This window comes from Mytilus trossulus, chromosome 9 (genome assembly GCF_036588685.1).
Source record: "Mytilus trossulus isolate FHL-02 chromosome 9, PNRI_Mtr1.1.1.hap1, whole genome shotgun sequence".
Taxonomy (NCBI): Eukaryota; Metazoa; Mollusca; class Bivalvia; order Mytilida; family Mytilidae; genus Mytilus; species Mytilus trossulus.
This window is the reverse complement of record NC_086381.1, coordinates 20,092,836-20,120,562: the sequence shown is the minus strand read 5'-3', so window position 1 is coordinate 20,120,562 and position 27,727 is coordinate 20,092,836. Positions and strand designations below refer to the sequence as shown.

Genomic DNA, 27,727 nt, shown 5'->3' with positions numbered 1-27,727 from the left:
ATTAACAGCTATAGGTCGCTATATGGCCGTCAACAATGAGTAAAATGCAAGTGTGTATCTATTTATTTATAACAATGAAACATAGCAACAAGAATGAATACTATAAATTTGTTGCTTCTAAATTTAAAAACAGTCTGAACAATACATTTATAATTCGCAACTATCCCTAAATAGTGACGAAATCAATAAATTTGGTTTATCTACTTTCCAAATCCAAATTGAAGTCTGTATCTGAAAGGAATAAGTACATGGTCTATAACATGGACGACACCATTTGTTGCAGAAATGTCCGCCTTTGTCACTTTTGATGAATTCACAACGACGCTTCCATCTGAAAAAAAAATGTGCTCAATTAAAATTGCTTGTTCGTTCGTATATCTAAGTGGTTATTTTATCCGTGTTGGTCTAGACATTCGCTTCCATTGAACAATCGCACTGCGACTCTTGCATGAGGTTCTCAAGATTATAGGAATGGCTAAGCGCTCACAAACACAATTATTTAGGGAGTTTTTCGCTATATTGAAGACCAATCAGCTGTTGTCTGCTCTATGGTCGGGTTGTTGTCGCTTTGACACATTCCCAACTCCTTTCTCAATTTTATTTTATATATCTATATATACATATGTTGAATTTTAATATTTCAAATGTCATTATATCATAAATCTGTTAACGGTTTTTGATTTTATTAATGGAATCTCTCTCATTGACCCCATTGTATAGTTAGACATGATTACATGATCAGCCCATCCCAATGATCCCATCACACTGCTTTTGGAGTTTCCACGTGTTGTTTTATATCTTGTAACGGATATAAAAGACATCAAGTTGTGCACATATGTATACTACTGTACACTCACTTGAAGTATTATAGTTACTGTATAACTACATATGTTGAGATTGTTCAGTTGAACGGACAAAAAATAACTAGTACGAAGGCGCCACCCCCTTTAATATAGGAACCATAGTGGTGTTACAGTATATCATAAAAACAAACTACTAGTATATAAAAATCAGTTGAAAAAAGTGTATATCATCATATCGGTACAAAGTAGATATATAATAGTTTTGAAACAGACACTGATCTTTGAATAATTTGGATCTAAATATATTTGGGTTTCAGCAATAGTGTTTTATTTTTGCCATGGTTACTCGGATATAGAATTTGAAGGTACCAATCATTACTTTTAATCAATTATTACTTTTGATTGCAAGCGAGTAAAGAAAAGTAAACGAAATGTTTTTTTTTCTTTTTCTTATATTTTTATGCTTCTTTATATTTGAACAAAAAACACATTCTCTTTTGTACAGAATATAAGTTATCATAATTACATTAGATGTATGTTTTATTATAATACTTAATTCTGATTGGCTAACTGCACATCTCGTGTTATTCCGTAAGCAATTGCATCACTCAATAACACTTTCCATTCATGATAACACGTGGTCCCACAATAAAGTGCACAGGTGAATAAAATAAAAAAACCTATAAAATTGTTTTCATGATCATAGCTAAAAAATGTAATTATAAGTATTGAATGCTTCTTTTTGTAACTTCATAGGGTTGTAAAAGCGTTGACCGTGCGCACATTTTTAGAATGAAGCGCTTCCGCTCTTCATACAAAATGTACTTCGGTCAACGCTTTTACACCCCAATGAATTTACAAAAGAAGCATTCAATTCTTAATTAAACTGCTTACCACTTCTAGTGTGAATTCGGATACGGTCATGGTGTCTGTCAATCGTTCGTAAGGTTTCTCTGTTGTACAGACCTTCTGAGTATTCTGTATGAGGTACTACATGGTATTCTAGTATTTCTATAAAATCATAGTACAAACTATTACTTACAATAATGTGTGTCTTTTGACGTTGTACGTCAGATGGGTGATTCGTCTACTACAACACATCTTTCTAGATATATCAAATATGTTAAACGAGATCATGTTACTCGAAATTATAATAAAGAAGATACGAGAATATATTTGTAAGTGATTTCGTTCATTCATGTATTTTCATCGAAGTTCGAAGCAAAGGACAAAATGAAGGATATATTAAAAGCATAAAAAAAAACCACTTGAAATACTTTCAATGTGTTGTTGGATTGTAACTGCTCTGCAGTTTTAATCAACGTATCCAAAATCGATTATGGAGAAGTGTTTAACGTCCAGGGGCAAATATAACATGCATTTTAGGACAAAATTATGCAATATGAAAAATTTAACCCTGCTACATTGTATGTACTTAACCTATAAATTGAGCGGGATTATTAGTGTACAATGTTGCAGTTACTAGGATAGAGAGTTGCCTCAAAGCACTCATACCACATCTTCTTATATATAGGTTTGCAGTTGCATTTTACCCAGGAACATAAGTATAATTTCAAACCCAGTAGTCTTTTGTCTTAACAATGAGTGCCGATTGTTTATCGTAGCAGCAGCAAATACCAATTAATTGTCAATTTCTTAGTTAAGAGCAGCTGGTTATCAAACCAACGACCCCCGCACACTCGAGGCGAGTATGCTTTCAAAAGACCATCGAGGATACCACTTTTCCCTCCATCGACGACCCCCCGCACACTCGAGGCGAGTATGCTTTCAAAAGACCATCGAGGATATCACTTTTCCCTCCATCGACGACACCCGCACACTCGAGGCGAGTATGCTTTCAAAAGAACATCGAGGATATCACTTTTCCCAACATCGATTCTTAATAAATATATACCTGTAAGAAGATCTTTATTTGATGCTAATTTTGCAAGAAGTGATGGACCAAGACTAGCAAAGGCAGCATTCGTTGGTGCAAATACTGTCAGTGCATCACCTGGAAATTAAAACATAAACTTTCAAAAATGACACCTCTCTTAGCTTACAAGTATCCATATATTTTATTCTGTTTAAACAGTATACTTTCTTTTATATTTCTTTAATTCAATTATTTTTACTTAAAAGGGAGAAAGCAGAACAGAAAAATAAATATTAACTAACAAATGCAACGTTACAAGTCAATATACTATGCAATTTGAAACGTTAACATGGTCGAAATAAAATTTTAAATGCTTTCGCAGATATTTGAACAGTTCATTCTCATTAAGAAATTAAGTTTTGAAACTTTTGTCGTCTATTTTTACCGGCAAACTTAACTTGACCTCGGTTACCATGTATGTTCTCCTTTTTCAGATTTTTATGAGTTTCTGAATTATAAGAAATTGCCTTACGAAATCCAATGAACATTTTTTATTGATTAATTCAACAGTTTTTTTGATTATCATATATTTTGATAAACTGGACTTTCCCTTTGAATACCAATAAAACACAACATACATTGACTTTTAAAAAACTACATTTTCCTTAGTAAACTTAAAACATTCTTCATATTCTGCATTTCATAAGGACGAATACAATATCGTAATTAAGGAGGCTCGCGGGTATAAGATTTTCAGAAAAAAATTAAACATTTATTTTTCATTACAAATTTTATCTATAACCTTAGTAGTTGTTACGTAATCATATGGTACAAAAATCATTCCAAAAAATCAATTTGTGTTGGCTCCATGTGACTTTTAAAATGTAGATTTCATTGAAAAAGCTCCAAATTATCTCCCTTTGGTGCAAAAATGCCATTTTTTGACATTAAAATTGAAATACCTTTTTTAACTCATCGGTGACCTATACTTTTTATTATTGTTTTCGAATAAACTGTACATAAACTAAATAATTGTAATATTTTAGCAATTTCTGTAATTTAGTTCTTTTTTTATTTCGATATTACCGCTATTTCTTCTATTAGTTCAACAGAAAAAAAGGACATTAACGAAAATGTATGTTTCTTTCGAAGGCAGATTGTGAGCGTAAATGAACGGTGACCCCATCTTTTTATTTCAGTTTTCTTTTAAGTATAAGATAAAGTTCATTTATAGAAAAATATAGCGAAATCCTATATTAAATAAAAAAAATAATTTAGACCCGCGAGCCCCCTTAAGCAATTATTAAGGAAAAAAGTCGCGCTTTAACCATAAATGTAGTTCGAAGACATACCTTTCAATGCATTAACAAGACCAGCATTTTGAACCTGAGTCAACAATGTGCTGAGATCGTTGTTACCGAGAACCAGGTCTACTATGTCTCCGGTTGGGGGCATCATAACCTTGTTGATGACATGAACTACTCCATTGGATGCAGAAAGGTCAAATTTTGTTATTTTGGAACCTTCAACGGTTACGGCCTAAAAGAGTCCCATATTAAAAGAGATTTATTATTCATACATTTTGGCAGCAGATGGTTTATAACAACTAGGAAATTTATTAATACATATATCAATTTATGGCATCACATGCAATTCGCCCCTTGATTATGAAGTGTGTTTTTTATAGCCAGAAATAGTATTGGTTTGCTAATTAATATTCATAGTATGTAAATGAGAATTGTACCACGTGATAGTAGTTTGAACTGGACTGTCTTGATAGGCTTGATATCATTAAAATCTTTAAAACACGGATATTATAAGTTGCCCGTCACAGAGTCCTTATTTTCAATCACTTTGATATTTCCGTAAGGTAGCAATAAACAGTTAGGAAAAAATACTAAAATTTGCCCTTATGAATTTTACCATTCCCTTTTCATTGCTTTCTTGCAATATCAAGCTTACTGTTTGTGTCATATATGGGCATATGTATGTAATCAGAATCTTCCATAGATTTTATTTCCAGTATATAAAATGGTAAAATATAATTTCTTTTTGGTGTATCCATGGCAACAATCTGCATTTAATATTGCAAAAAGGGGGGGGGGGGGGGGGGGGGGGAAGATGTCACATATTTCCCCAAAATTTGGCTAAAAGTAGAATTTCAATCCCTTGAAGTAATACCTTTTCTGAAACTGTGTATATATATCATTCAGCAAATCCAATGAAAATCATATGTCTTTCGTCTCATTTTTTTGAAATTGCGTCAAAAACTTCGTGTAGAAAAAGAATGTTTGTAAACAGTTCATTAATTTCTGGACCGATGGCTGGTCTAGCTATGAAAATACGGACTGTCAAACAGAAAACAGACCATTAAACATGTAAAAAATAATCTTGATGCTCTTATAAACCATCTTTGAAGGCTAAATTAGCACTCATCTGTCTAAAAATGAATTTTATTACACAATAACTTTCCTATTTGAAAAATCCACAGGGGCCATAATGCGAAACTAAACTCCTAACTGTGTATTGCTACCTAAAGTTGTCAGACGGTCAAAATCAAAACAATGAACGCGAATTTAGTGAATTTTCCGTGCTTTCGTGAATTTTTTCTTCTTGAAATAGTGACATTTTAATTTTACGTGGGAACCTTAAGTTCAACGACTACACATACAAGGTTTTGGACTTGCTAATTCTTTGGAAATTCAAGTTTCAAATTTTACCCCGGCAACCTGTTTTTGCAAAGACATTGTAAGCCAATTTTCAACACGAAGTTTGCAAATTTGACGTTTCAGCCATTTTAGCCTGTATTTTACACTGCAATATTAAAGGCCTATCGCTTCGATTTTTGAAATAGCTCAGGAACCTGTATATTTGCAACAACAGTCATTATGTTTCGTTTAAATGGTGTATAGTGTTGTGTATATTCATTTTCTGCCCCGGCAACCTGTCTATCACTTAAATTTAAATTAAAACAGACCTTTTTTCAAAATTCCCTATCATTTTAATGTAATTTCCGTGACCCGTATCCGATTTCTTTAGTGTAATATTCAAATAAGCAAAGTGGCGCTGATTTCTGGATATCTGAATATTTTAGAATTTTACTGATTGATAGTCAAGGCTGGGAAACATTGTATATATATAAGTTCAATTAGGCTTAAAAGTAGCTTTCAGTAGCCGCGAGTAAAGGTATGCCGATACTATTTATCCTTTGTCCTTTGTCTTTCAGTTATCTGTTTATGACTTGCACTGATCGGATTAGCCAAGCCATTTTCTATTTTCTTTTTGTTTCACATTTTTCTTATGTTGTGATAATATACCATTTTTTTAAAGTTTAAGAGATGATCGTTCACCCATATGTTTTACACGTTACATAATACAAGAATCAATACTTTAGTTGTTGTTAGTTGTTGTTTGCCATACTTGATCTGTTTCGCTTATTATTTTTAGTATACATTTTGGATTTCACTTTTTTATTGTGTCAAAGTTTGATAGGTTGCTAATTTTTTTTTATAGCATTCTATATAGTATGAATTTCTTTCCTAATTATTGAAAACAATGCAGTGACCTCTAGATGTTACTATCCATGTCATATGGTCTCCATTACCAATCGCACGACATCCACTTATACAAATAAGAGATGACAAACTACAGATTACAATTAAAAAAATTAAACATAAAGAATTTTAAAAAAAGTAAATATTTTGATATCTGTATTAATGATATACTTACATTATTATGTGAGTAAATGTTGAATCTTATTTTTGCTCCTGCAAGTGTTTCTAACTGAAGTTCGTTCTTGGCTGCTGAGCTTGGAATTGTACCTTTCACTACATGATACTTAAGAATAGTTGCTAAAGCTGTTGTGTCCTTTAGAAGTTCTGCTTCAGTTCCGATGGCGTCAAACGCAGCATCAGTCGGGGCAAAGATTGTGTAAGTTCCTGTCAAACATTCATTGAAATAAGAAGTTAGTCATGGGAGTATGTACTAGTAACTTGAAGAGTCAATATGTCGCACTATAATATAATAACTCAAGTATGTAGGTTTTATTTTGTGTAAGAAAGAAAGCAACGTAAAGTTTGTGCCATTAAATAAGAAGATTACTGAAAAAGTTTTTAAAGCGACGCCTATTTAGATATTCTGTTTTTATAGTATGTACATCTATCTACATTGTAAGTATATTGATATATTGTTTTTGTTTTAAAGTAAGATATTTACTCATATTTTAAAGTTGTAGTTGTTGTTCATAAAAAATCGTCCATGCTTTGTGTGAAACGCAAAGGACACTCAAATGACAGATGACGTCTTTAAATAATAATTTGAATATTACACTTCGCGCACAACGAGAGCAGTAAAATATATCGATTGTAGAATATATTTTTCCACGTATTCCATTACATATAGATGATATATATTTAATAAGCTTGATACCCGAATAATTTCCTTACATTGCTAATGTTGTTAAGTATCTAGTTAAAATCGTCTTATGTTGATTTCTTATTTGAAGTAAAAAAAAATCGGGTAAAAGGAAGAAAATTCGAATTATTTTAAAGTTTCTCATCAAAAGCATATACGTATTTCTCTCATAGCTGATTTTTAATTCCCTGTAACGGGTGATTGTTTCTATTAAGAAAATCTCAATGTTTACTTGAACGCAATTTTGATATCAAGTTATCTTGATTTGCTCTGGTTTCGATCATTTATGTCACAAAAAAGTAAATCATGATTACTGCGTACAGAAAGAACACCCTGCCAAAAGAGTTGACTTTATCAACACACAGTCCAACAAGTCGGTTTTGAAAATATATTAGTTTTGAAATCATAGATAAATTAGAAGTTATTGGAAAAATCGATGATAAGCAGGTCATATACCCGAAAACCATTATTTGGATAACAACTAAATGTAGAAAGTACCTCCAAGTATAGCAGGGGCCAGTCCAGCAGCTGTGACGTATTTTATGAGTTTACTCTCTCCATCAGCTTGTAACACTTCAACAAGATTGCCACAACAGACGCTGCCTACTACAAACAGTAGACCAAAATACTTTAACATTTTAGTCAGTTTAAAGTATCAACTGTTTAGGTCTGATATGAAGATAAAGGTGTTAGACCTGACTCTTTATATTACCAATTTATAAAATTTAGTCGCACATGATTGACATGTGTATTTACGTGGTCACCTTAACCATAATATGCGATGAAACGTCCGACCAATCTTGATAAGACACGATTTATGTTCATAATTATATTAGGTTACCAATTGCCCGAAATATATAGTTCTTATGAAATATTTTCTTACATAACTAATTTGTACTTACAACTATCTCAGTATATCTGAGTCTTTTGAAGAGGAAACACGTAAAAACAAAATTTCAATTCTGATAGCTATGATGAGTTTATTTATATTTTACCGCAACTGGGTCTTTGCCACTGCTGGTGTAGTTTTTATAACCCGAGGGTATCACCAGCTCAGCAGTCAGAACCTCTGTGTTGTCATGATTTATCATTGATAAAGTCATAATCATCGATGAACCGTTTACAAAACTTTGAATTTTTGAAATACTAAGGATTTTCTACCTCAGGAATATATAACTTAAGCCGTATTTAGGATCTATTGGTCCTCAGCTTCGAACTTTTTTTGGCATTTCAAACTTATTTTGATTTCTGGCGTCACTGATGTGTCTTTTGAAGACAAAACGCACGTTTGGCATAAAGACACAATTTCAATCCTTGAATCTATAAACAGTTTATTGGAGGAAAAAATAAAGGTAATTCTGAGCATTCTTTTAAAATGTCTTTTCTTTTTCTGATGAAGACTTAATTTACATTTTTTGTTCAAATTGAACTTCAATTTTGTAAGTTTGAGCGTTCCTATTGCAGGAAATTACTTCAAACTCATAATACGTATGAAGTAATGCGTATTATAGTGACGTAGCTTCGCTAAACTATTAGGTCAACATAGCATAGTAAAGAGGACGTAACCGCTGTTTCGGAGTTCGCAAGTGTTTATTTGATAATTTCACTAATTTAAGGTCAAGTTACAGTAAATGGGCTATGTCACAGATTTCTTTAAAATTTTGCATACAACTCTGGCTCGATGAACTTCAACTGAAAATCGAAAAAATAATGCATTTATCTCAATTATCATTTGAAATATTACTGATTGAATTTTTACAAAATGGGTCAACATTTGTATAGAAAGCACATAAAATCTGCGAAAACCCTTCTAAAATTTGTCTTAAAATCGCCAAATCTATAATTCTACTCCATAGATTTTTCTTAAAAAACTATATGTTGTTGGTACATAAATTTCCGTTATAATGATGCAAAATAAAGATAGGGTCACCGACTCCGTTTTTACAGTATACATCATTCAAAGTTGCGTTCTTTGTGAAAAAATCCAACAAAACGTCGACATAATCGTAACGTTATCGCGTTGCAGGCCGTAAAACGTTGATTTTTGACGCTTTTCCCTACCAAATAGGTAGCAAATTGATAATTGGACAATAATCGAAGTCGGTGACCCTATGATTATTTTATATCATTAAAACAGAAATTTATGTGTCAACAATATATAGTTTTTTAAGAAAAATCTATGGAGTAGAATTAGAGATTTGGCGATTTTAAGACAAATTTTAGAAGTTTTTTCGCCGATTTTATGTGCTTTCTATACAAATGTTTACCCATATCTACGGGGCGCCGAATGGGACTCTTGTGGTTTTGTACTCAAAATTCAATTTTGTACGGACAAAAGTGACTTTTGTTCAACAAAAATGAGTTCAGTTTAACAAAATTTGTATCATACTACAAATTTGAAATTTTGTCATACAAAATTATCTATCAGCGGACAAAAGTCACTTTTGTCATGACAAAATTCATTTTTGTTACACAAACTTGACTTTTGTTACCTAATTTGAAAATTGAGCGACAAAAGTCAATTTTGTATTTAAATTAGTTTAGTTTGGTTTCTGTGAACTAATTTGCATACAAAATCGACTTTTGTTACACAAAATTGACTTTTGTTACACAAAATTGACTTTTGTTACACAAAATTGACTTTTGTTACACAAAATTGACTTTTGTTACACAAAAATGACTTTTGTTACACAAATTTGAGTTTTGTTACACAAAATTGACTTTTGTTACACAAAATTGACTTTTGTGAGACAAAATTGACTTTTGTCTCAACAAAATTGACAAAATTGAATTTTGTCCCAACAAAATTGACAAAATTGAATTTTGTCTCAATAAAATTAACAAAATTGAATTTTGTCTCAACAAAATTGACAAAATTGAATTTTGTCTCAACAAAATTGACAAAATTGAATTTTGTCTCAACAAAATTAACAAAATTGAATTTTGTCTCAACAAAATTGATTTTTGTCTCAACAAAATTGATTTTTGTCTCAACAAAATTGATTTTTGTCTCAACAAAATTGATTTTTGTCTCACGAAAGTCAATTTTGTCTCACGAAAGTCAATTTTGTCTCATAAAAGTCAATTTTGTTGTTACAAAATTGAATTTTGTCATCACAAAAATGAATTTTGTCGTCACAAAATTGACTTTTGTCTCAACAAAATTGACAAAATTGACATTTGTCTCAACAAAATTGACTAAATTGACTTTTGTCTCAACAAAATTAACAAAATTGACTTTTGTCTCAACAAAATTAACAAAATTGACTTTTGTCTCAACAAAAATGACAAAATTGAATTTTGTCTCAACAAAAATGACAGAATTGAATTTTGTCTCAACAAAAATCTCACAAAAGTCAATTTTGTCTCACAAAAGTCAATTTTGTCTCACAAAAGTCAATTTAGTCTCACAAAAGTTAATTTTGTTTCACAAAAGTCAATTTTGTCTCACAAAATTGAATCTTACCGTACACAATTGACTTTTGTGATTTAATTTCCATATCAGGTAACAAAAGTCAATTTTGTATGCAAATATGTTTATATTTGCATACCTATAAGACAAAATTGACTTTTGTCATGACAAATATGAATTTTGTCTACAAAAATTAATTTTGTCATGACAAAAATGAATTTTGTCATGACAAAAATTAATTTTGTCTACACAAATGAATTTTGTCATTACAAAATTGAAGTTCTCACAAAACAAGTCTGTAGCACATAGTTTTGTAAGACAAAAATGATTTTGTTATGACAGAATTGAATTTTGTACAAAACCACAAGAGTCCCATTCGGCGCCCCGTAATATCAAAAGAAATCAATCTGCAATTTTTAAGATAATAAAAGAGATAAATGTACTATTTTTTCGATTTTCAGTTGTAGTTCAACGAGCCAAGGTTGTATGCAAATGTAAAGCAAAATTTCCGACATAGCCCATTTACTGTTCCTTGACCTTAATTTTTCAACTGGGTTTCTGATACATGTTTCGATTTTGAATGCTCTTGAACTTCGTATTTACTGTGGCCTTCCAACAGTTTATATATTTTAGTGCCGACACAGACGAAACACGCTTCTGGCATAACAAACTAAAAGCCTAGTATATCTCATGACTTTTTCAACCCATTGATCGATCATATAAATGGTAGATGCACTTTTGTGTTGACATTAAATATCATTGATATGATAATTTTTCTGAAAATTTAGAAACTTTGTGTTTTTTCAGCACAATTTATTATATTTTCGGTGTTTAATGCTCTTTAACTTCTAATATAATTTGACCTTCCAAGTATTTTGATTTGAGCGCCATTGATAAGTGTTATGTAAACGAAACGCGTTTGGCGAATTTAAAAGTTATAAGCATGAACTATTTTTATGAGATTTTATACATGACTTTAGTTTATTTGTCTTGCTTTTCTGGTGGCTACTTCCATTAAAATATTTTGAATAATGCTGCACCTTATGTTTGTGTTGATTTCATTTCAATCTTATTAAGAGAAGGGTTCATTACTCCCATGTAGAAACGTCGTTATTTAAGAGTCTAAATATTGTAACGGAAATAAGATCAATAAGAAATGTATTCAATGCGGAAAAAACCCAAACCTGTATTACAGAATAAACACAAGGCTGGACGACATTGCACGTTCTCTATACTGATGCTATTGATGTAAATAATTCCCGGAATGAGAATGTCCGATGTTGTAAACAAAATCATCAATATTTTGAACGAATCAAAAAATCAAATACAAAATGTCAACATTTAAAATTCAGATTCAAAATAAACGATGAAATTTGAAATATTTATAAATATTGATAAGAATGGTCGGTTTATACTTAGAACACACTGTGATTAGTTAAAGTATTTTAAAAAGATGATTATCAAGTTAATTCTGCATGGAAATAAGATGTGCTTAACCATATACAACTGAATACCAATTAACTTTTACCTACCACTAATGGTTTCCCTTTAACTGACATAATTACAAACTAATACGCGTTAACAAAGCTAAATTTTGATAAGACTATGACTAAGCCTCTAAGGAGTCGGAGTCAAACAATATCCTTTGAAATAAGATATGCCAACGCTTATGCAACTGCATAACAAATATTATTGACATACCACTAGTTGGTTCCCCATCAACTGACCGAATCACGCCAAACTAATACATGTTAAATAACAAAATATTTCATGGTAAATATACCATGACGGAGGAGCTGTGCCAAATAATCTCAATTGAAATGAGAGGCGACAGTGCTATTGCAACTACATACCAAATATGATTGTTCTTCCACTTACGGTCTATCACAAATTAGACCTAATCACAAATATATATATATTGATGATGCCGCCGCCGCCGCCGGAAAGAGCATACCTATGTCTCCCTTTTTGATTCTATCAAGCGAGACAAAAGTCAAAAGTCATCTCGGGTAATCTAGTAAGAAATACACGTTACACATGAGCAGCCATAACCATATGTTTTTGTCAGTTGTTCAATCTGAAACGCTTCGAAACCCGCCAAAAGACAAACATTGCAACAAAAACATGTATGACATCAGACTCAGACTTCTCTTGAATTGAATTTTAAATGTGCGTATTGTTATGCATTTACTTTCTACATTGGCTGGAGGTATAGGGGGAGGTTTGAGATCTCATAAACATGTTTAACCCCGCCGCATTTTTGCGCTGTCCCAAGTCAGGAGCCTCTGGCCTTTGTTAGTCTTGTATTTTTTTAATTTTAGTTTCTTGTGTACAATTTGGAAATTAGTATGATGTTCATTATCACTGAACTAGCATATATTTGTTTAAGGGCCAGCCGAACGACGCCTCCGGGTGCGGGATTTTCTCGTTACATTGAAGACCTGTTGGTGAACTTCTGTTGTCTTTTTTTTTGTAGTCGGGTTGTTGTCTCATTGACACATTCCCCATTTCCATTCTCAATTTTATGACATATGTTTTTTTTTTAATTGACGACGTGCATTTGTTTTATTGATTAAGGTAGATTAACTGTGAATGGTCAACGTGTTATAGAAGAGAGAAGAGGTTATTATTTGGCAACGTTAATGATTTATTTTTTTGTTTGTTAGTGCTTTGACATATGAGTGTGCAATCGTAAATGATAACGTCAAGATATGATATTAGACTAATCTACAACTTAGTGCGCGTTTGCAATCGAGGTTGGACCTTTTAACATGTTTGATCTAATATGTTTTCTGTTATATTTAGTTCTATTCTGATTGTTTTCAAAAACTGTTGCATTGAGTGCAATACTTTAGCTAAAGGCAAAACTAATATTCATCCTAACAAATTTCATAAATCTATTGAGAGAAAAAACACCGGGACACGAACCATGTTCAAGGCAAATGTATCAACTATAAGAGAAACAACAGAACAACAGAAACACTAATTTGCAACTAAAACAAGCGCCAATACAACATAAATAGAAACGAACTATTATTTAACAACTACCATAATTCTGACTTTGTACAGGGCATTTTATGAAAACATGGTGGATGAAGCCGGTTAAAACATGTGGATGCAAACATCTACAAAGACTAAAATGAAATACAAAGTCGATTAAGATGAGAAATAATTGGATGCGAAATATATGATTGTGTTATGCAGACATCGTCCTTTGGACTATTTCAGTAACTGTAGCAAATGTAATTCTGGTAAACACAACATCTTCAAAACGTCAATATTATTGCTGAAAATTATATCAGCAATGCAGACACATATAAGCTGACATGTAATTATATTTTTGTTTAAAAAATACTAATTCATTCTGGATATAAGAATACAAGCAATTAGGGATCGACTCCTCAACCTTGCCAAATTTTTATTCAGAATTTTTTAGGACAGAATAAAAAGATCTAAGAGAGCGGGCACATGTGAACATTGTCATGTACATGCTTAATTCAATAAAATATTTATATAACATCAGTTCTTGTAGAGTAAAGTACGGAATCGTGTAAGACTGATCTATATTTAAAGGAAACAACAACAAAAATCACCTCTATAACAATATACATGGTCGTTTTGTTGTTATGATGTATAAGTGCCCAGTCAATTCCATCCTGTGTTTTAGTCAGATGTATTTCTATTGGTACGCTCTGATGCAATTTTATGACGTCAGACACTCAAGTCAATCCATGTGTTCGTAGATAGATGTTTTTGTGTTCTGTTAAATTGTCCCTTTTAAAATTGTTATCGATGATGACTGATGTACCCATATTTTGACTATTTTATTAATTGTGACTGTTTATTTAACGCATCATGTAAATATAACGGAATTTGACGAGACTGTTATTAAAGAGAGAGGGTTAGCGCTATAGAACCAGGTTTAATCCACCATTTTATACATTTGAAAATGCCTGTACCAAGTCAGGAATATGACAGTTCTTGTCTATTCGTTTTGATGCGTTTTGTTATTTGATTTTGCCATGTGATTATGGACTTTCCGTATTGATTTTCCTCTGAGTTCAGTATTTTGTGATTTTACTTTTTAAGCCTATTTTAACTGGTTTTAATAGTTCGTTTTTATGCTGTATTGTTTCACCACTGTCTGAAGTTTAGGGAGTGTTTGAATCTCGCTTAAATTTATATTTGTTTTTCATTAGTTTTTGTACTTTAGTTAGACCGTAAGTATTTTCGTTTGAAATGTTTTACATTGTCGGGGCCTCTTATAGCTGTCTATGGGGCATGGTCTTTGTTCATTGTTGAAAGCAGAACGGTGACCTAAAGTCGATAATTTCTGGTGTTTTTGGTCACTAGCTTTTATAGAGATGTCTCAAATGGCAATCACACCATATAGTCTTTTTTTATAGTCCAGGTTTGAATGAGACAATATAATCTTGCATATCTATGATGAGTTTATTTATATGAAACGACATTATCAAAACAAAAGTTCACTTTTCCATGATTTCCATTTCAATGATGCTTTAAAATGTAGCTATTTCAAGGAGAAAGGGGTATATTTCCATACTTGAGGGAATTCAAATATTTCCAAAACTACAATAAAATCTTTTTAGTATTTTTTAAATAATCGCAATACGTCTTCTGTACTCCTTTAAATAAATACAAGCACTGACAACTAGCGAAACAGATGGCGTAAAGAAGGGACTTTTACGTATTGTATCGTTGCAAATAAATGTGAGCACTTTTTCCACAATTTCCTAGATTTGAACGTATCTGAAGAGACTAATAAAATTACGCCATTTGTCCTACAGTATTAAAGTCATTATATAACCACTTTTTTTTGCATCATGTAAATGAAGGTTGCACACATGTGGCCAACAAAAATAATAAAAAAAAAATCCATTATTTGGTGTTAAAACTTATCACAAATACTTGTACATATTTTGAATGATAGTTTTTTCATATGTGACGTCATGCGGTTTCTAAATTTCATAAATTCAAATGTGGCATAACGTTTGTGCCTTTTCGCCATCGTATGTGACGTCACATTTTTTTAATTACGTTGACGCCTGGACTGATTCGGGTGTGTCTATTCTGTGATAAACTTAGCATTATGTATTCGGGTTTAGTTTTCTGTAATTAGTTAATACTTCAGTTTCATTATGTATATCTCTTTCATATTCATTTGTTAAAATTTACTGTTTGCAATAGCATGAATTGTTCTATATAATAAGAATGTTCTTATCCCGTGCATAAAAACAATGCCGTATTTGGCCAAACTTTTTCAACTTTTGATCTTCAGTGCTATACAACTGTGTACCTTTTTCATTTTCGATCTTTTATATCTGGGCGTTATGTATTCGGGTTTAGTTTTCTGTAATTAGTTAATACTTCAGTTTCTTTATGTTTATCTCTTTCATATTCATTTGATAAAATTTACTGTTTGCAATAGCATGAATTGTTCTATATAATAAGAATGTTCTTATCCCGGGCATACAAACAATGCCGTATTTAACGAAACCTTTTCAACTTTTGATCTTCAGTGCTGTACAACTTTGTACTTTTTTCCCTTTCGATCTTTTATATCTGGGCGTCACTGGTGAATCTTGTGTGGACAAGGCGCGTTTTTGGCGTATTGATTTTTAAACCTGATGCTTTTTGTTATCTATTAATCATGTTTTTCTTTGTCTAATATGTTCTCCTATTTATTTGTATTGTAGTCCTGTAATATTATGTTGTCATTTCAATGTTATATTTAACTTTGCCATTAAAGTGCGAGGTTTGGCATGCCACAAAACCAGGTTCAACCCACCACTTTTATTCCCCTTTAAAAGTATCCTGTACCAAGTCAGGAAGATGGTCATTGTTATATTATTGTTCGTTTCTGTGTGTGTAGTATTTTAACGTTGAGTCGTTTGTGTTTTCTCTTATTTTTGAGATATTGAGATAAGACGTTGCACGGTACTTGTCTATCCCAAATTCATGTATTTGGTTTTCATGTTATATTTGTTATTCTCGTGGTGTTTTGTCTGATGTTTGGTCCGTTTCTGTGTGTGTTGCGTTTTGGTGTTGTGTCGTTGTTCTCCTCTTATATTTGATGCGTTTCCCTCGGTTTTAGTTTGTTACCCCGATTTTGTTTTTTGTCCATGTATTGATGAGTTTTGAACAGCGGTAAACTACTGTTGCCTTTATTTATGCATATTTTTTTCTTCATTTTAGTTCGATTATACAGATGACCTGATTGTACCTATATACAAATGATATTTTTTTTATACTATTTATAAATATGACAATCAATAAAGAATATTGTCAAAATGTGTAAGATAATTAACCCAATTACATATACAGCTATATTGAATTCAATTGGTCTATTCAACCTTAATGACACACTTTTTTCATTAACAACATTGTAAGGAGCTATTACTGGATTTATTTCATTTGACTGGGCGGATTTTAAGAAGTTCGCTCATTTAAGACCAGTCCATCTATAGACAGGATATTTGGGATAAGCTCATCAATGAAATGTCCAGTAATTCGTCCCATATCATACAGTCAGTTCCTTTGTATTTGCGTTTAGCTAGTGACACTGATTAGTGAAAAGAATTCAATTAGTATTATAACGGCAATCATCCTTATCACACATATCTTCAAATAGACTGTCCTTATGCAAATCAAAACATAAGCTCCGCCCAATCAGTTGAAATAACATTGGTAATACATATTTCCAGATAATACTAGTGTAACTAGTACACTATTGTCAGTTATAAATTATTTTCCAAATCCAAACGTAGTCCTGTGTTTGCGTGGAATAAGCACATGATCAATCACATGAACTATACCATTTGTAGCTGGAATATCTTTTTTTGTTACGTTTGCATTTGAGTTTACTACAATTCCTGTATCTGTAAAATAAAATGTACATTTCGTATATAAAAAATAGCTTTTATAAATCAAAAGTTTTTTACGAAAATTTCATCTCCGCTCAAATGTCTAAGGTATCTTTTATTGTAATAGTTTTAGTCCTGTTCCTCGTTTAAATATTTACTACAAGGTATACATGAGTTAAAAAAACTACTAGTTTATTCAAAACACTAATGCATACATATCCTGTTTTACATAAATAACTCTTAAAGCAGTTAATGTAAAACAAAATGAAACCATTGATATATAATATATAAATTTATAGATTCTAGCCTTCGAAGAAGCTTTCGGTGCATTTGATACCAATAATTTGGAAGGCCTTTAATATGTAACATTTGAACTTCAACTCTGAAATGTATACAATTCTTTTTTGTTTTATTTTTGTTATCTGTTTGTGAAAAAAAACTATGAACGTTCTACCTCCAGTAAAACATATATTTGGATTTAACCCAGCTTCCGTAAAATTTATTAAAACTCACCTGACACATTTAGTGTAATATATTCCGATCGAAGTAACGTTATTCGAGAGCATCGGTTATAAAAACCAGATGAATATTCTGTATGTGCTACTAAATGATATTCCAAGACATCTGTAATACAACTAGTAAGGATTTAATAATATCTGTTGTTGGTATGGTGACATCTTATATGCTTTTATCGTTGATATTAATTGAATTTCAAACAAACACAAATCACAAAAAAAACCCCAACAAAACATTTCATATATAAAAGGATAGAGAACAAATAATAGAAACAAACCAAAAAGCCATTAAAAAAGGTTAATATCGTCTTGTTCTTTCATCTGCCAACCCTCCCATAGCAAAATAGATCATATCGCGGTTAGGTGTGGTTAGGTGTTGATCAGTTTGTAGTTTTCTATTCAGTGTATCGTAGGATCAATTGCATTTCATCGGTGTTTTGCCATGGCATTTATTTAGCATGTGTGACTTAAGAGTTTTAAATTGTCATTAAAAATTTAAGTTTTAAACATCTTCAGTAGACAAGTAAACGTTTTTTTGCAGTAACTTATATGTGAAGTCAAAAACTTTAAAAATTGACTTGTTTAGTGCCAAAAAATGCTAGTACGTAAGTCTAGCTTACATTGGGATGATTTGATATGTATGTCTGAAATTAAGTCTCCATATAAAATCCTGTCCACAAAATTAAATAAAAAATACAGTTTTACATGGAGTTGCTAATTAACAAATACATTTATTCAACATCTACATGTATTGATATTTACCTATAAGTAGTTGATTATCACTATTTAATCTGCTTGTAATATTTGCTGATAACCTTGAAAATGCAGCATTAGTTGGTGCAAATAGTGTTAAAGGATCACCTGTGTGTAAAAATGAAGCTGTCATTGACAATTCATAGCGATTATCATGATAAAAAAAATATTACGATTTATTGACAAAGAAAAACACATTTTTTCGTTTTTACGTTCCATGCTTCAACAATATAATGCAAAGACGTTTCAATCAAAACAGTTTAGGACAAAACAACAAATAAAGTAAAGAGGATTGAATATACATAGATATTGATAGCAGCTAGGCTAGCATCTCGTTCAGTAGACAAAAATCTACGTAGCCGCTACGATATTGAACGCAATTCTGCTCATAGACGTAATTTTGTCATGTGACAGTGACGTCATCAACATTTTTTCATGGTTTACTCCGGTTTGAAATTGAATTTAGAATTAAATTATAAGAAATAACTAATATTTTTAATGTCTATTCAAAATAACATAAAAACTGTGGTGCACACTATAAAGTAACTCGTAAAAACGTAAAGGAGTAGGTTCAGTAAGACCACGCTTTGGCCCCAAAATATAGCAGTTTTACAAAATTGTTAAAATGTAAACTTTGAGTTATTATTAAACTAGAATGCTGTTGCTACATAAATATGAGCAGTTTTTGACAAAACAATGTACTTATATCGGATACTAGCATCATTAAGTCATGCTAAATTACTAAAATCTTCACAATTATAGTATTTAAGTTAAATTTTAGACGGTTTTCGTCTTAAATGAAAGTGGCCGCATTTGTGTTCATTATTTATATTGGAAAGTAAGTTGTATTTGATGATAATACATAATAAATATTATGGTTGAGGATGAACACGAATGCGGCAACTTTCATTTTTGACAAAAAACATCTGAAAAGTGACATTGTTTGGCATATTTGATAGATTTTTCATATTTAAGCTTGAATCGGAGTATTTTAAATGAGTAAATCAGTTAAAATCTTTCACATAAACTAATTGAATCAACTGAAACAAACACTTTAGTGTTTAAAAAATGTCTAAAATCTTTCGTCAGATGAACTTGAAATTGAGGTCAAATTCGGCCCTTACCGGACCTACTACTTTAAAAGGAAAACATTATACTTAATACACGATACTAACTTTGAATAAGTCCTGCAATACTTGCTTTCTGGAATAATGACAATAAAGTGCTTAGATCTTTGTTCCCTGATACGAGATCGGTAATTCCTCCGGTAGGTGGAATCATAACTTTGTCAATAACTTGGACGATTCCATTCGAAGCATCCAGGTCATAGAAAAATTTAGAAATTTTGGCACCTTCAACTGTGACTGCCTATATGAAAGATGAAAATAAGAAAAGTTTCAGTTTAATAATTTGTAAAGTTATGCAATGCAGTAAAAATGTATTTGGATACAGAAAGAAGTCAATAGCACCAAGAAGTAAATTTCTTACAATAAAGATTTAAATGCGGCTAACATTTTTTTTTAAGTAGAAAAATGATAATTTTCATATGTTCATATAATCTTGAGATTTCTCAAGCTAGAGAGATAACAGTATGTGTAGCAATAGATCAAGATTGCATTTCAAAATACAGATAAACTCATTACACATTGCAATCACAGTCTGCAAACAAATCATAACGTAGGCAATAACCTTATAAACGGATACCACTTACATTGTTATGACTGTATTTATTTAATCTTAATTTCATTCCAGCAACCGATTCTACTGTTTGCTCATCCTGCACATCATATTTCCGTATAACTTTATTTGTCAGGTGATATAACAATATGGCGGTAAGAACAGTTTTATCAGAAAGAAGTTCTTGTTCTGTTCCAAGAGCGTCAAATGCTGCATTTGTTGGTGCAAAGATTGTGTATGTTCCTAAAAGCAAATAATGATTAGCAATAGGGTTTCTTGAAAAGTAGAAATTTTTCTCGTGTAATGAAAATACTAAAATTTACAATATTAACTAAACCACTTGGAGTTTTAAGGTGGTACTTAACACTAGAGGGAGATAACTCTGTAAAATCAGCGAAACGTTTTAATTACGTTGTGTGGTTAAAGTAATATAAAGCTTCTCAATGATCAAAATAAGTGTTTGTCAAACTGCTATACAACCAGTGTAATTTTTCTGAGTAAACGGTTGGTTCAAATTTTTTTAAATTTTTATATATTTGTCAAAGGGTCAAAGTAAATACTTTGTCAAAATTTTAAGAAAATTAAACGAGCCAAATTATTTTTAGTTCAGGTGTTGGGTACCACCTTAACAAATTTATTAAGAAAATAACATTCTGTAGAAAGGACAAAGGGTGACAAGGAATGACACACGAAACCATGACAGAAAGACGGGTTACAAGAAATTCGAAGACAAACGAACAACAAGGGAAATTTATAAAAACCATATAACACAGACTGAAGACGTGAAGAGTCAAATTCGGAATATCAACAAATAATGTAAGGCGTGAGTCCGTGAAATCTCGCATTGGTCACTAGATTTCAAAGTCAGTTGCTAATTAGCATTTAGCCTGTAGTAACCATCTATTAATGAAATGAACAAAAACACAAGTCTCAGAATATTTTGTTATGAGCGTCACCGATGAGTCTTATGTAGATGAAACGCGCGTCTGGCGTATTAAATTATAAACTTGGTACCTTTGATAACCAACCAATCAGAATATAGCACAAATGAGGAAAAATGAATATTAGTATATATCATTATTATATGTGCTGATAGACAACAATAGGTTAACAAAAATAAAGGTCATATTTATTCGGACGGAAACTCTGAGAGAAATATTTTACTGAAAGATTGTATTGGTTCAACAATTAATTTATATCTAAGGTATCGTTTAAGCAGTTTAAATATCACTACAATCAAGTAAAAGTATGTAATGGCCTTTATCTGTACTCGACTGTACTGATGTTTCCTCGACAAGTTTGAATTGGTCTGACTTTTACTTGATATTACTCGACCCCAGTTTTAACCGTACTCGACTGATTTGCACTTGACCCTTACCTTTGACATTGAAATAGTCTGAACTATTACTCGACCAGTCTGAAATAGTCTTAACCAGTTCTTGACTCTATTTTCAGTCTTAACCATACTCGACCTGTCTGAACCGTACTTGACCAAATAACCTCTACCTTTTTTAAATTATAACTGTTAAAACAATTTCCTTTTTAACTGACATGACAACAGTCACACTAAAATAAAGACATATATAAAAACAGATTTTTTACATCCTTACATGATTCTCAGATTGATCAAATTATCTTATGCAAAAAAAATATTATTTTAACGTTTGAGAGTTTTGTTTAGAAAAAGGTTTGTTTTACTTAAAAACCACAGTTGTATTGAGGGTAATAAAACCTTATTGAGGTGCTTCTTGTTTACATGTTTTTTTCTATCTTAGTTTTCCTAAACAAAAACTACATAGGTTTTATGGGTACATACGATATTAATATAATTACATTTTAAATCGGGTACCAACATCCAACAAAATAACTTAAATTGTTTAACCTTATATTAGAAATATATTTTTTTTTATAATTTGGGATAAATTGTACATGGTGTATATGAAATTGAAAAAAGAATAATAATAAAAAATTAGAGAAATTAATAAAATTAATACAACTGTTCGTCTGATTAGTGGTCAAGTATAAATTAATACCTCTTGCTTATGGCAAACTCATTAAACAGATCATACCTGGTCGGTTAGTGTGAAATTGTAAATAACATTCATTCAAAATTGAAACATCCTGTGTAGAACTTAAATCGCAAAAACGTTTTTAATTCCAAAGATAAGTTATACACGAGTTTAAGAAAAAAGGGGATTTTTTACCCGTAGATCACACCTGTACTGAGGTAATTTTACCTTAAAAGTGTCTCCAATTTTCACAAAAAATATTTAAATTTAATTGAGATAAATAAATTTTTTTAAATTACTTTGGAACATATTTCTGTTTTTAAAAGGTTATCAAGGATTGCTATATGGAAGCTTTATTATAATGACTATATAATTCATGGTTTTACTGAACAAAAATGTGATTTAAAAATGTATTAAGTTGCGTTATATACCATTTTACATGTATATATATTTTATTACAAAAAATAAAATAATGCATTACTCAGCTGACACCCGTAATCTATACTAGTCTCAGGTTTAAATTATGAAAATTGTCTAGGTACCATAAAAATATATCTGAAATTTCAAAAACATTGGAATAACATGGAAATTATAAGTCACAATTCAGTTTTTTAAAAGATGATTTGATCAGCTTGTCTTATTTTTTATTTTAAAGGTTATATATATTTGCAAGTGTTGATAAATATGGTGTTGAAGTCATTTATGTTTATTTAGAATTTTTGGTTTAAATGCTACAATGAATACATTTATATTTTCAAATTGTTGTTAAAATTTCCAGGATAAAAAGCTGTTCCTAAATTGACAAAATACAATAGATAGATACAAACAAATAGTTTAAGATGGTTCAGACTAAGTCGAGTATTGTTTAGACAAGGTCAATATAGAAAAGAAGTATGATTGCCAATGAGACAACTATCCACAAAAGTCCAAAATGACACAGACATTAGCAACAATAGGTCACCATACGGCCTTCAACAATGGGCAAAGCCCATACCGCATAGTCAACTATAAAAGGCCCCGATATGACAATGTAAGACAATTCAAACGAGAAAACTAACGGCCTTATTTATGTAAAAAAATTTAACGAAAAACAAATATGTAACACATTAACAAACGACAACCACTGAATTACAGGCTCCTGACTTGGGATAGGCACATACATAAATAATGTGGCGGGGTTAAACATGTTAGCGGGATCCCAACCCTCCCTTTAACCTGGGACAGTGGTATAACAGTACAAGCATGGTTCAAGAAGGTCGAGCATGGTTCTGACGTGTTTAAAATGGTTAAGTACTGGTTCAGACTATTAAGTATTGTTCAGACTACAGTCGAGTATTATCAAGTAAATTTCAGACTAATTCAGATTGTTCGAGTAAAAATCAGTACAGTCCAGTACATATATAAGCCATTTCAGACTCTTACTGTTTTGTAGTGTTTGGATTAAAGTCTTTTGACAACACACTATTTTGGTTTGAAATATCTTCTTACAATTTCAGATTTTTCTATATACAAATCATATTATGTTTCTATTCATAAAAAGAAAAATGTAAATGTTTATCACATATTTGTTTATATATACAATAGATGCTATAGCAAAAACAAAACAATGAAACTTAATCCATTACTGTGGTCACAAACAAGAGGTATACAAAATTAAATACATAAATACATCGTGCATAAATTTATCAAAAAAGCCGATGTGGTATGATTGCCAAATGAGACAACTCTCCAAAAGAGACCAACCAAAATGACACAGATATTAACAACTATAGGTCACCGTACAGCCTTCAACAACAAGCAAAGCCGTTACCGTATAGTCAGCTATAAATGGCCCCAAAATGACAATGTAAAACAATTCAAACGAGAAAACTAACGGCCTTATTTTTGTACAAAAAAAGAACAAAAACCAAATATGTAGCACAGAAACAAACAACAACCACTGAATTACAGGCTCCTGACTTGGGACAGGCACATACGTAAATGATGGGACAGTGGTATAACAGTACAACATAAGAACGAACTTTAAAAATTAGTTGAAAATGTCTTAACTAATCAGATGAACAAAATACAATTGGAAGTGGCCGTTCTACACTTGTTTTTCAATAAATATATTCATACATATTTTACCAATGTAAGTGGAACTTTACAGGATACAACAAGTGGAGCTTGAACTATTATTTCAGTCTCAATTTAACAAGCATATTTGGAAAAAAGAAATACAAGTTAAAAATAGTGTTCTTCTTAAAATTCTTTTGTCAAACGATCATTGTATTTTGAGCTATATTAGTTGATAGGGCATACTTATTATTTGCAGAAGTCCTAAATATTTACTGAACTATTAATTTGAATACAATGTACAAAAACTGTTTGAATTAAAATATTGAATTTCAAGGAAAATGCAGTAGTTCATAAAACAGGACAAAACAAAATCCTCGATTGTATCATCCAAGGGAACGAATAGGATAATACTCCTGACTTGAACATGCATTCAACAAAAACGGGTGAATTAAAAAAATGGAATTATAAGATTCTTATTTACAATGTATGTCTGTATGAAAATTGAGACAAAACAAAAGTTAAAAATGTTAGTAAAATGCATGGCCTCACATTAAATGAGTAATAACATCGCAAAAAGCTCATTAAAAACGTTTGTTCAAGTTTGTCGTTTTTGCATGATTATAAATATGACTAGAAGCGTTTACAAGAACAATCTTACATCTTTCTAGCTTGTTGTTCGGAATGAGCCAAGGCTCCGTGTTGAAGGCCGTACTTTAACCTATAATGGTTTACTTTTTAAATTGTTATTTTGATGGAGAGTTGTCTCATTGGCACTCACACCACATCTTCCTTTATCTATTGACATCTTTCAATATTGTTTACCTTCTTATGAGTACTCTTTTAAAAGAATACTTTCTTGCCCTCGAGATACTACTAAAATATATATGTAAAAAAAAGTGCCAACTCTATTCTAAATTTTGATTGATATTCATTATATTTGACAAAACTTACAGTATAACCTGTCAATATGACTTATGGTTACTTTATACGCTTCTTCGTACAAATCTACCCACACCTCTTCTTTTTCAAGTATCGCAAACACACATATTAAAAAATATATTATGCAATAGTAAATTGATATATTGATCTTACCTCCTAATATGGTATCAGCTAATCCACAGGCTGTCGCATACTGGATCAGTCTTGATGCGTCATTAAATTTGAGTACCTCAATCAGGTTACCACCTAAAACACAATGAACAGCGAGAAAGATGCAACAATACCTAAACATGTTCAGACCATTTAATCAAACTGCAAAGATGAAATGAAAATCGTCAATAGTTGCTGTTAAACTTATAGTAGGGTTGGTTCATTGACTACGTAGAAGTTCCATGGTCATTTTGAAATGATAAGATATTGACCACATTAAGTCAAACGTGAGACAATATTTAGACATAGCTTCATTATCGCGTTTTACATAATTCAAAGGTGACTCGATTTGTATCTTAACTTTCCTCCAATTGGATTATAATGAAAATACTTAGTCAAATAATATATACCAATACCAATACCAAATTGTTTATTACAGTGACATTTGTTTTATAACAATAAACAATATTTCAATAAGCAGTTGCAAAATTACATGTATCAACATCCTGCCCTTTGGACCTGTAAGGCACTTTAAACATTTATACATATAAAAGAATAATCATTTAACAGCGGACAAAATTAGAATTCATGTTTGAGTGTTCCTATACAAAAAGTTTTTTTCTCTTATTAAATGCATTGTTCAAATATTTTCCAGTTTTTCTATGATATTTTCAGATTAGCACTTTAAAAGGTTCATCTTTAGAAATGTCTTCAAAAGAGTGTTCTAAATTCAGTATAAATTGAATTTGCAGATCTCGGTGTTATATATTCAGTATAAGATGAATTCTTAAATCTCGGTAAAAGTCCATCAAGAAGTGGCGTTCATTTTCAACACAATGTGAGGCACACGTATTGCAAATGCGGTCAGCTTCTGCTTATCCGACGAACCATCCGGTTTCAATCCTAAAAGGGAGCATGCCGCATCTAAATTGTGCCAGTATAAACGTTCAGCTCGAGTAAGGTTCAGTCCAACATATGTTTCACATTTATATTCTTATTTGAATGTTTTATATGCTGTAATATCGGAAAGTTTGTAAAAGAGTTTTCCCATTCAGTGGAACACAACATTTAAAGTCTGTCTTTTACAAAAGAAATATCACAAGTCTGGTTTTGGTTGAAATAATCTTCCAAGTCAATGTGTGACAAAATATGTTTCACATCTGATGGTCAATTGTTCAAACACCGTTCAAGGTCCCAGTTTAGTTGAAAACCTGTTAACATTCGCTTGAATCGTCCATTCGGATGAGCTTTTTCCATAGTCTAATTATATTGTACCAGTGATCTTTACCAAGAGATAATGAACGGCTTTGTTTTGTACCAAGTTAACACATGCATAGTCTTAGTGATACGTTATAGTCTAACATTGGTACGGCACATGATGTAACAGTTTTTCAAATGTCTTTATTCCAAAATTCTTAAGATTATGAATTTTTGAAATTGTTTCACTGAGTGATCACCCTCCAGCTTCAGACAATCTCACAGCATTCACTTTATAGTTTTTTAAATACATGGAACATTACTACCAGATATTTGTACTTGTCGACAATCTGTAATAAAATTGAGAATGGAAATGGGGAATGTGTCAAAGAGACAACAACCCGACCAAATAAAAAACAACAGCAGAAGGTCACCAACAGGTCTTCAATGTAGCGAGAAATTCCCGCACCCGGAGGCGTCCTTCAGCTGGCCCCTAAACAAATATATACTAGCTCAGTGATAATGAACGCCATACTAATTTCCAAATTGTACACAAGAACCTAATATAAAAATAATACAAGAATAACAAAGGCCACAGGCTCCTGACTTGGGACAGGCGCAAAAATGCGGCGGGGTTAAACATGTTTGTGAGATCTCAACCCTCCCCCTATACCTCTAACCAATGTAGAAAAATAAACGCATAACAATACGCACATTAAAATTCAGTTCAAGAGAAGTCCGAGTCTGATGTCAAAAGATGTAACCAAAGAAAATAAACAAAATGACAATAATACATAAATAACAAGAGACCACTAGCAGCCAACCGACATGCCAGCTCCAGACCCCAACCAAACTGACCGAAAGACCACGATTTCATCACACGAACATCAGGCACAATCCCTCCCGCCAGGGGCCCAGCACCATACCATCACAACACACACGAGAAGAACACAACCCGCGTCACGCCAACAACTGCCTTTAGAATAAATGTCTCTAGCTCCGACGCAAGGACCCCCTTAGTGACCCAATACCAACGCCAAA

The 27,727-nt window shown here is 31.7% G+C and overlaps 1 protein-coding gene across 1 annotated transcript; it reads right to left on the bottom strand.

Moving 5' to 3' along the window:
- Window positions 1-47: 47 nt before the first annotated feature.
- Window positions 48-25,749, bottom strand: LOC134684368 (transforming growth factor-beta-induced protein ig-h3-like). Its single transcript, XM_063543655.1, has 12 exons — window positions 25,493-25,749; window positions 20,368-20,576; window positions 19,832-20,024; window positions 18,666-18,764; window positions 17,902-18,012; window positions 17,289-17,403; window positions 7,591-7,748; window positions 6,409-6,617; window positions 4,032-4,218; window positions 2,719-2,817; window positions 1,698-1,814; window positions 48-331 (listed from the first exon to the last, which is right to left on the bottom strand). The coding sequence occupies exons 1-12, from the start codon at window positions 25,629-25,631 to the stop codon at window positions 201-203; spliced, it is 1,767 nt and encodes a 588-aa protein (XP_063399725.1). The 5' UTR covers window positions 25,632-25,749; the 3' UTR covers window positions 48-200.
- Window positions 25,750-27,727: the final 1,978 nt, after the last annotated feature.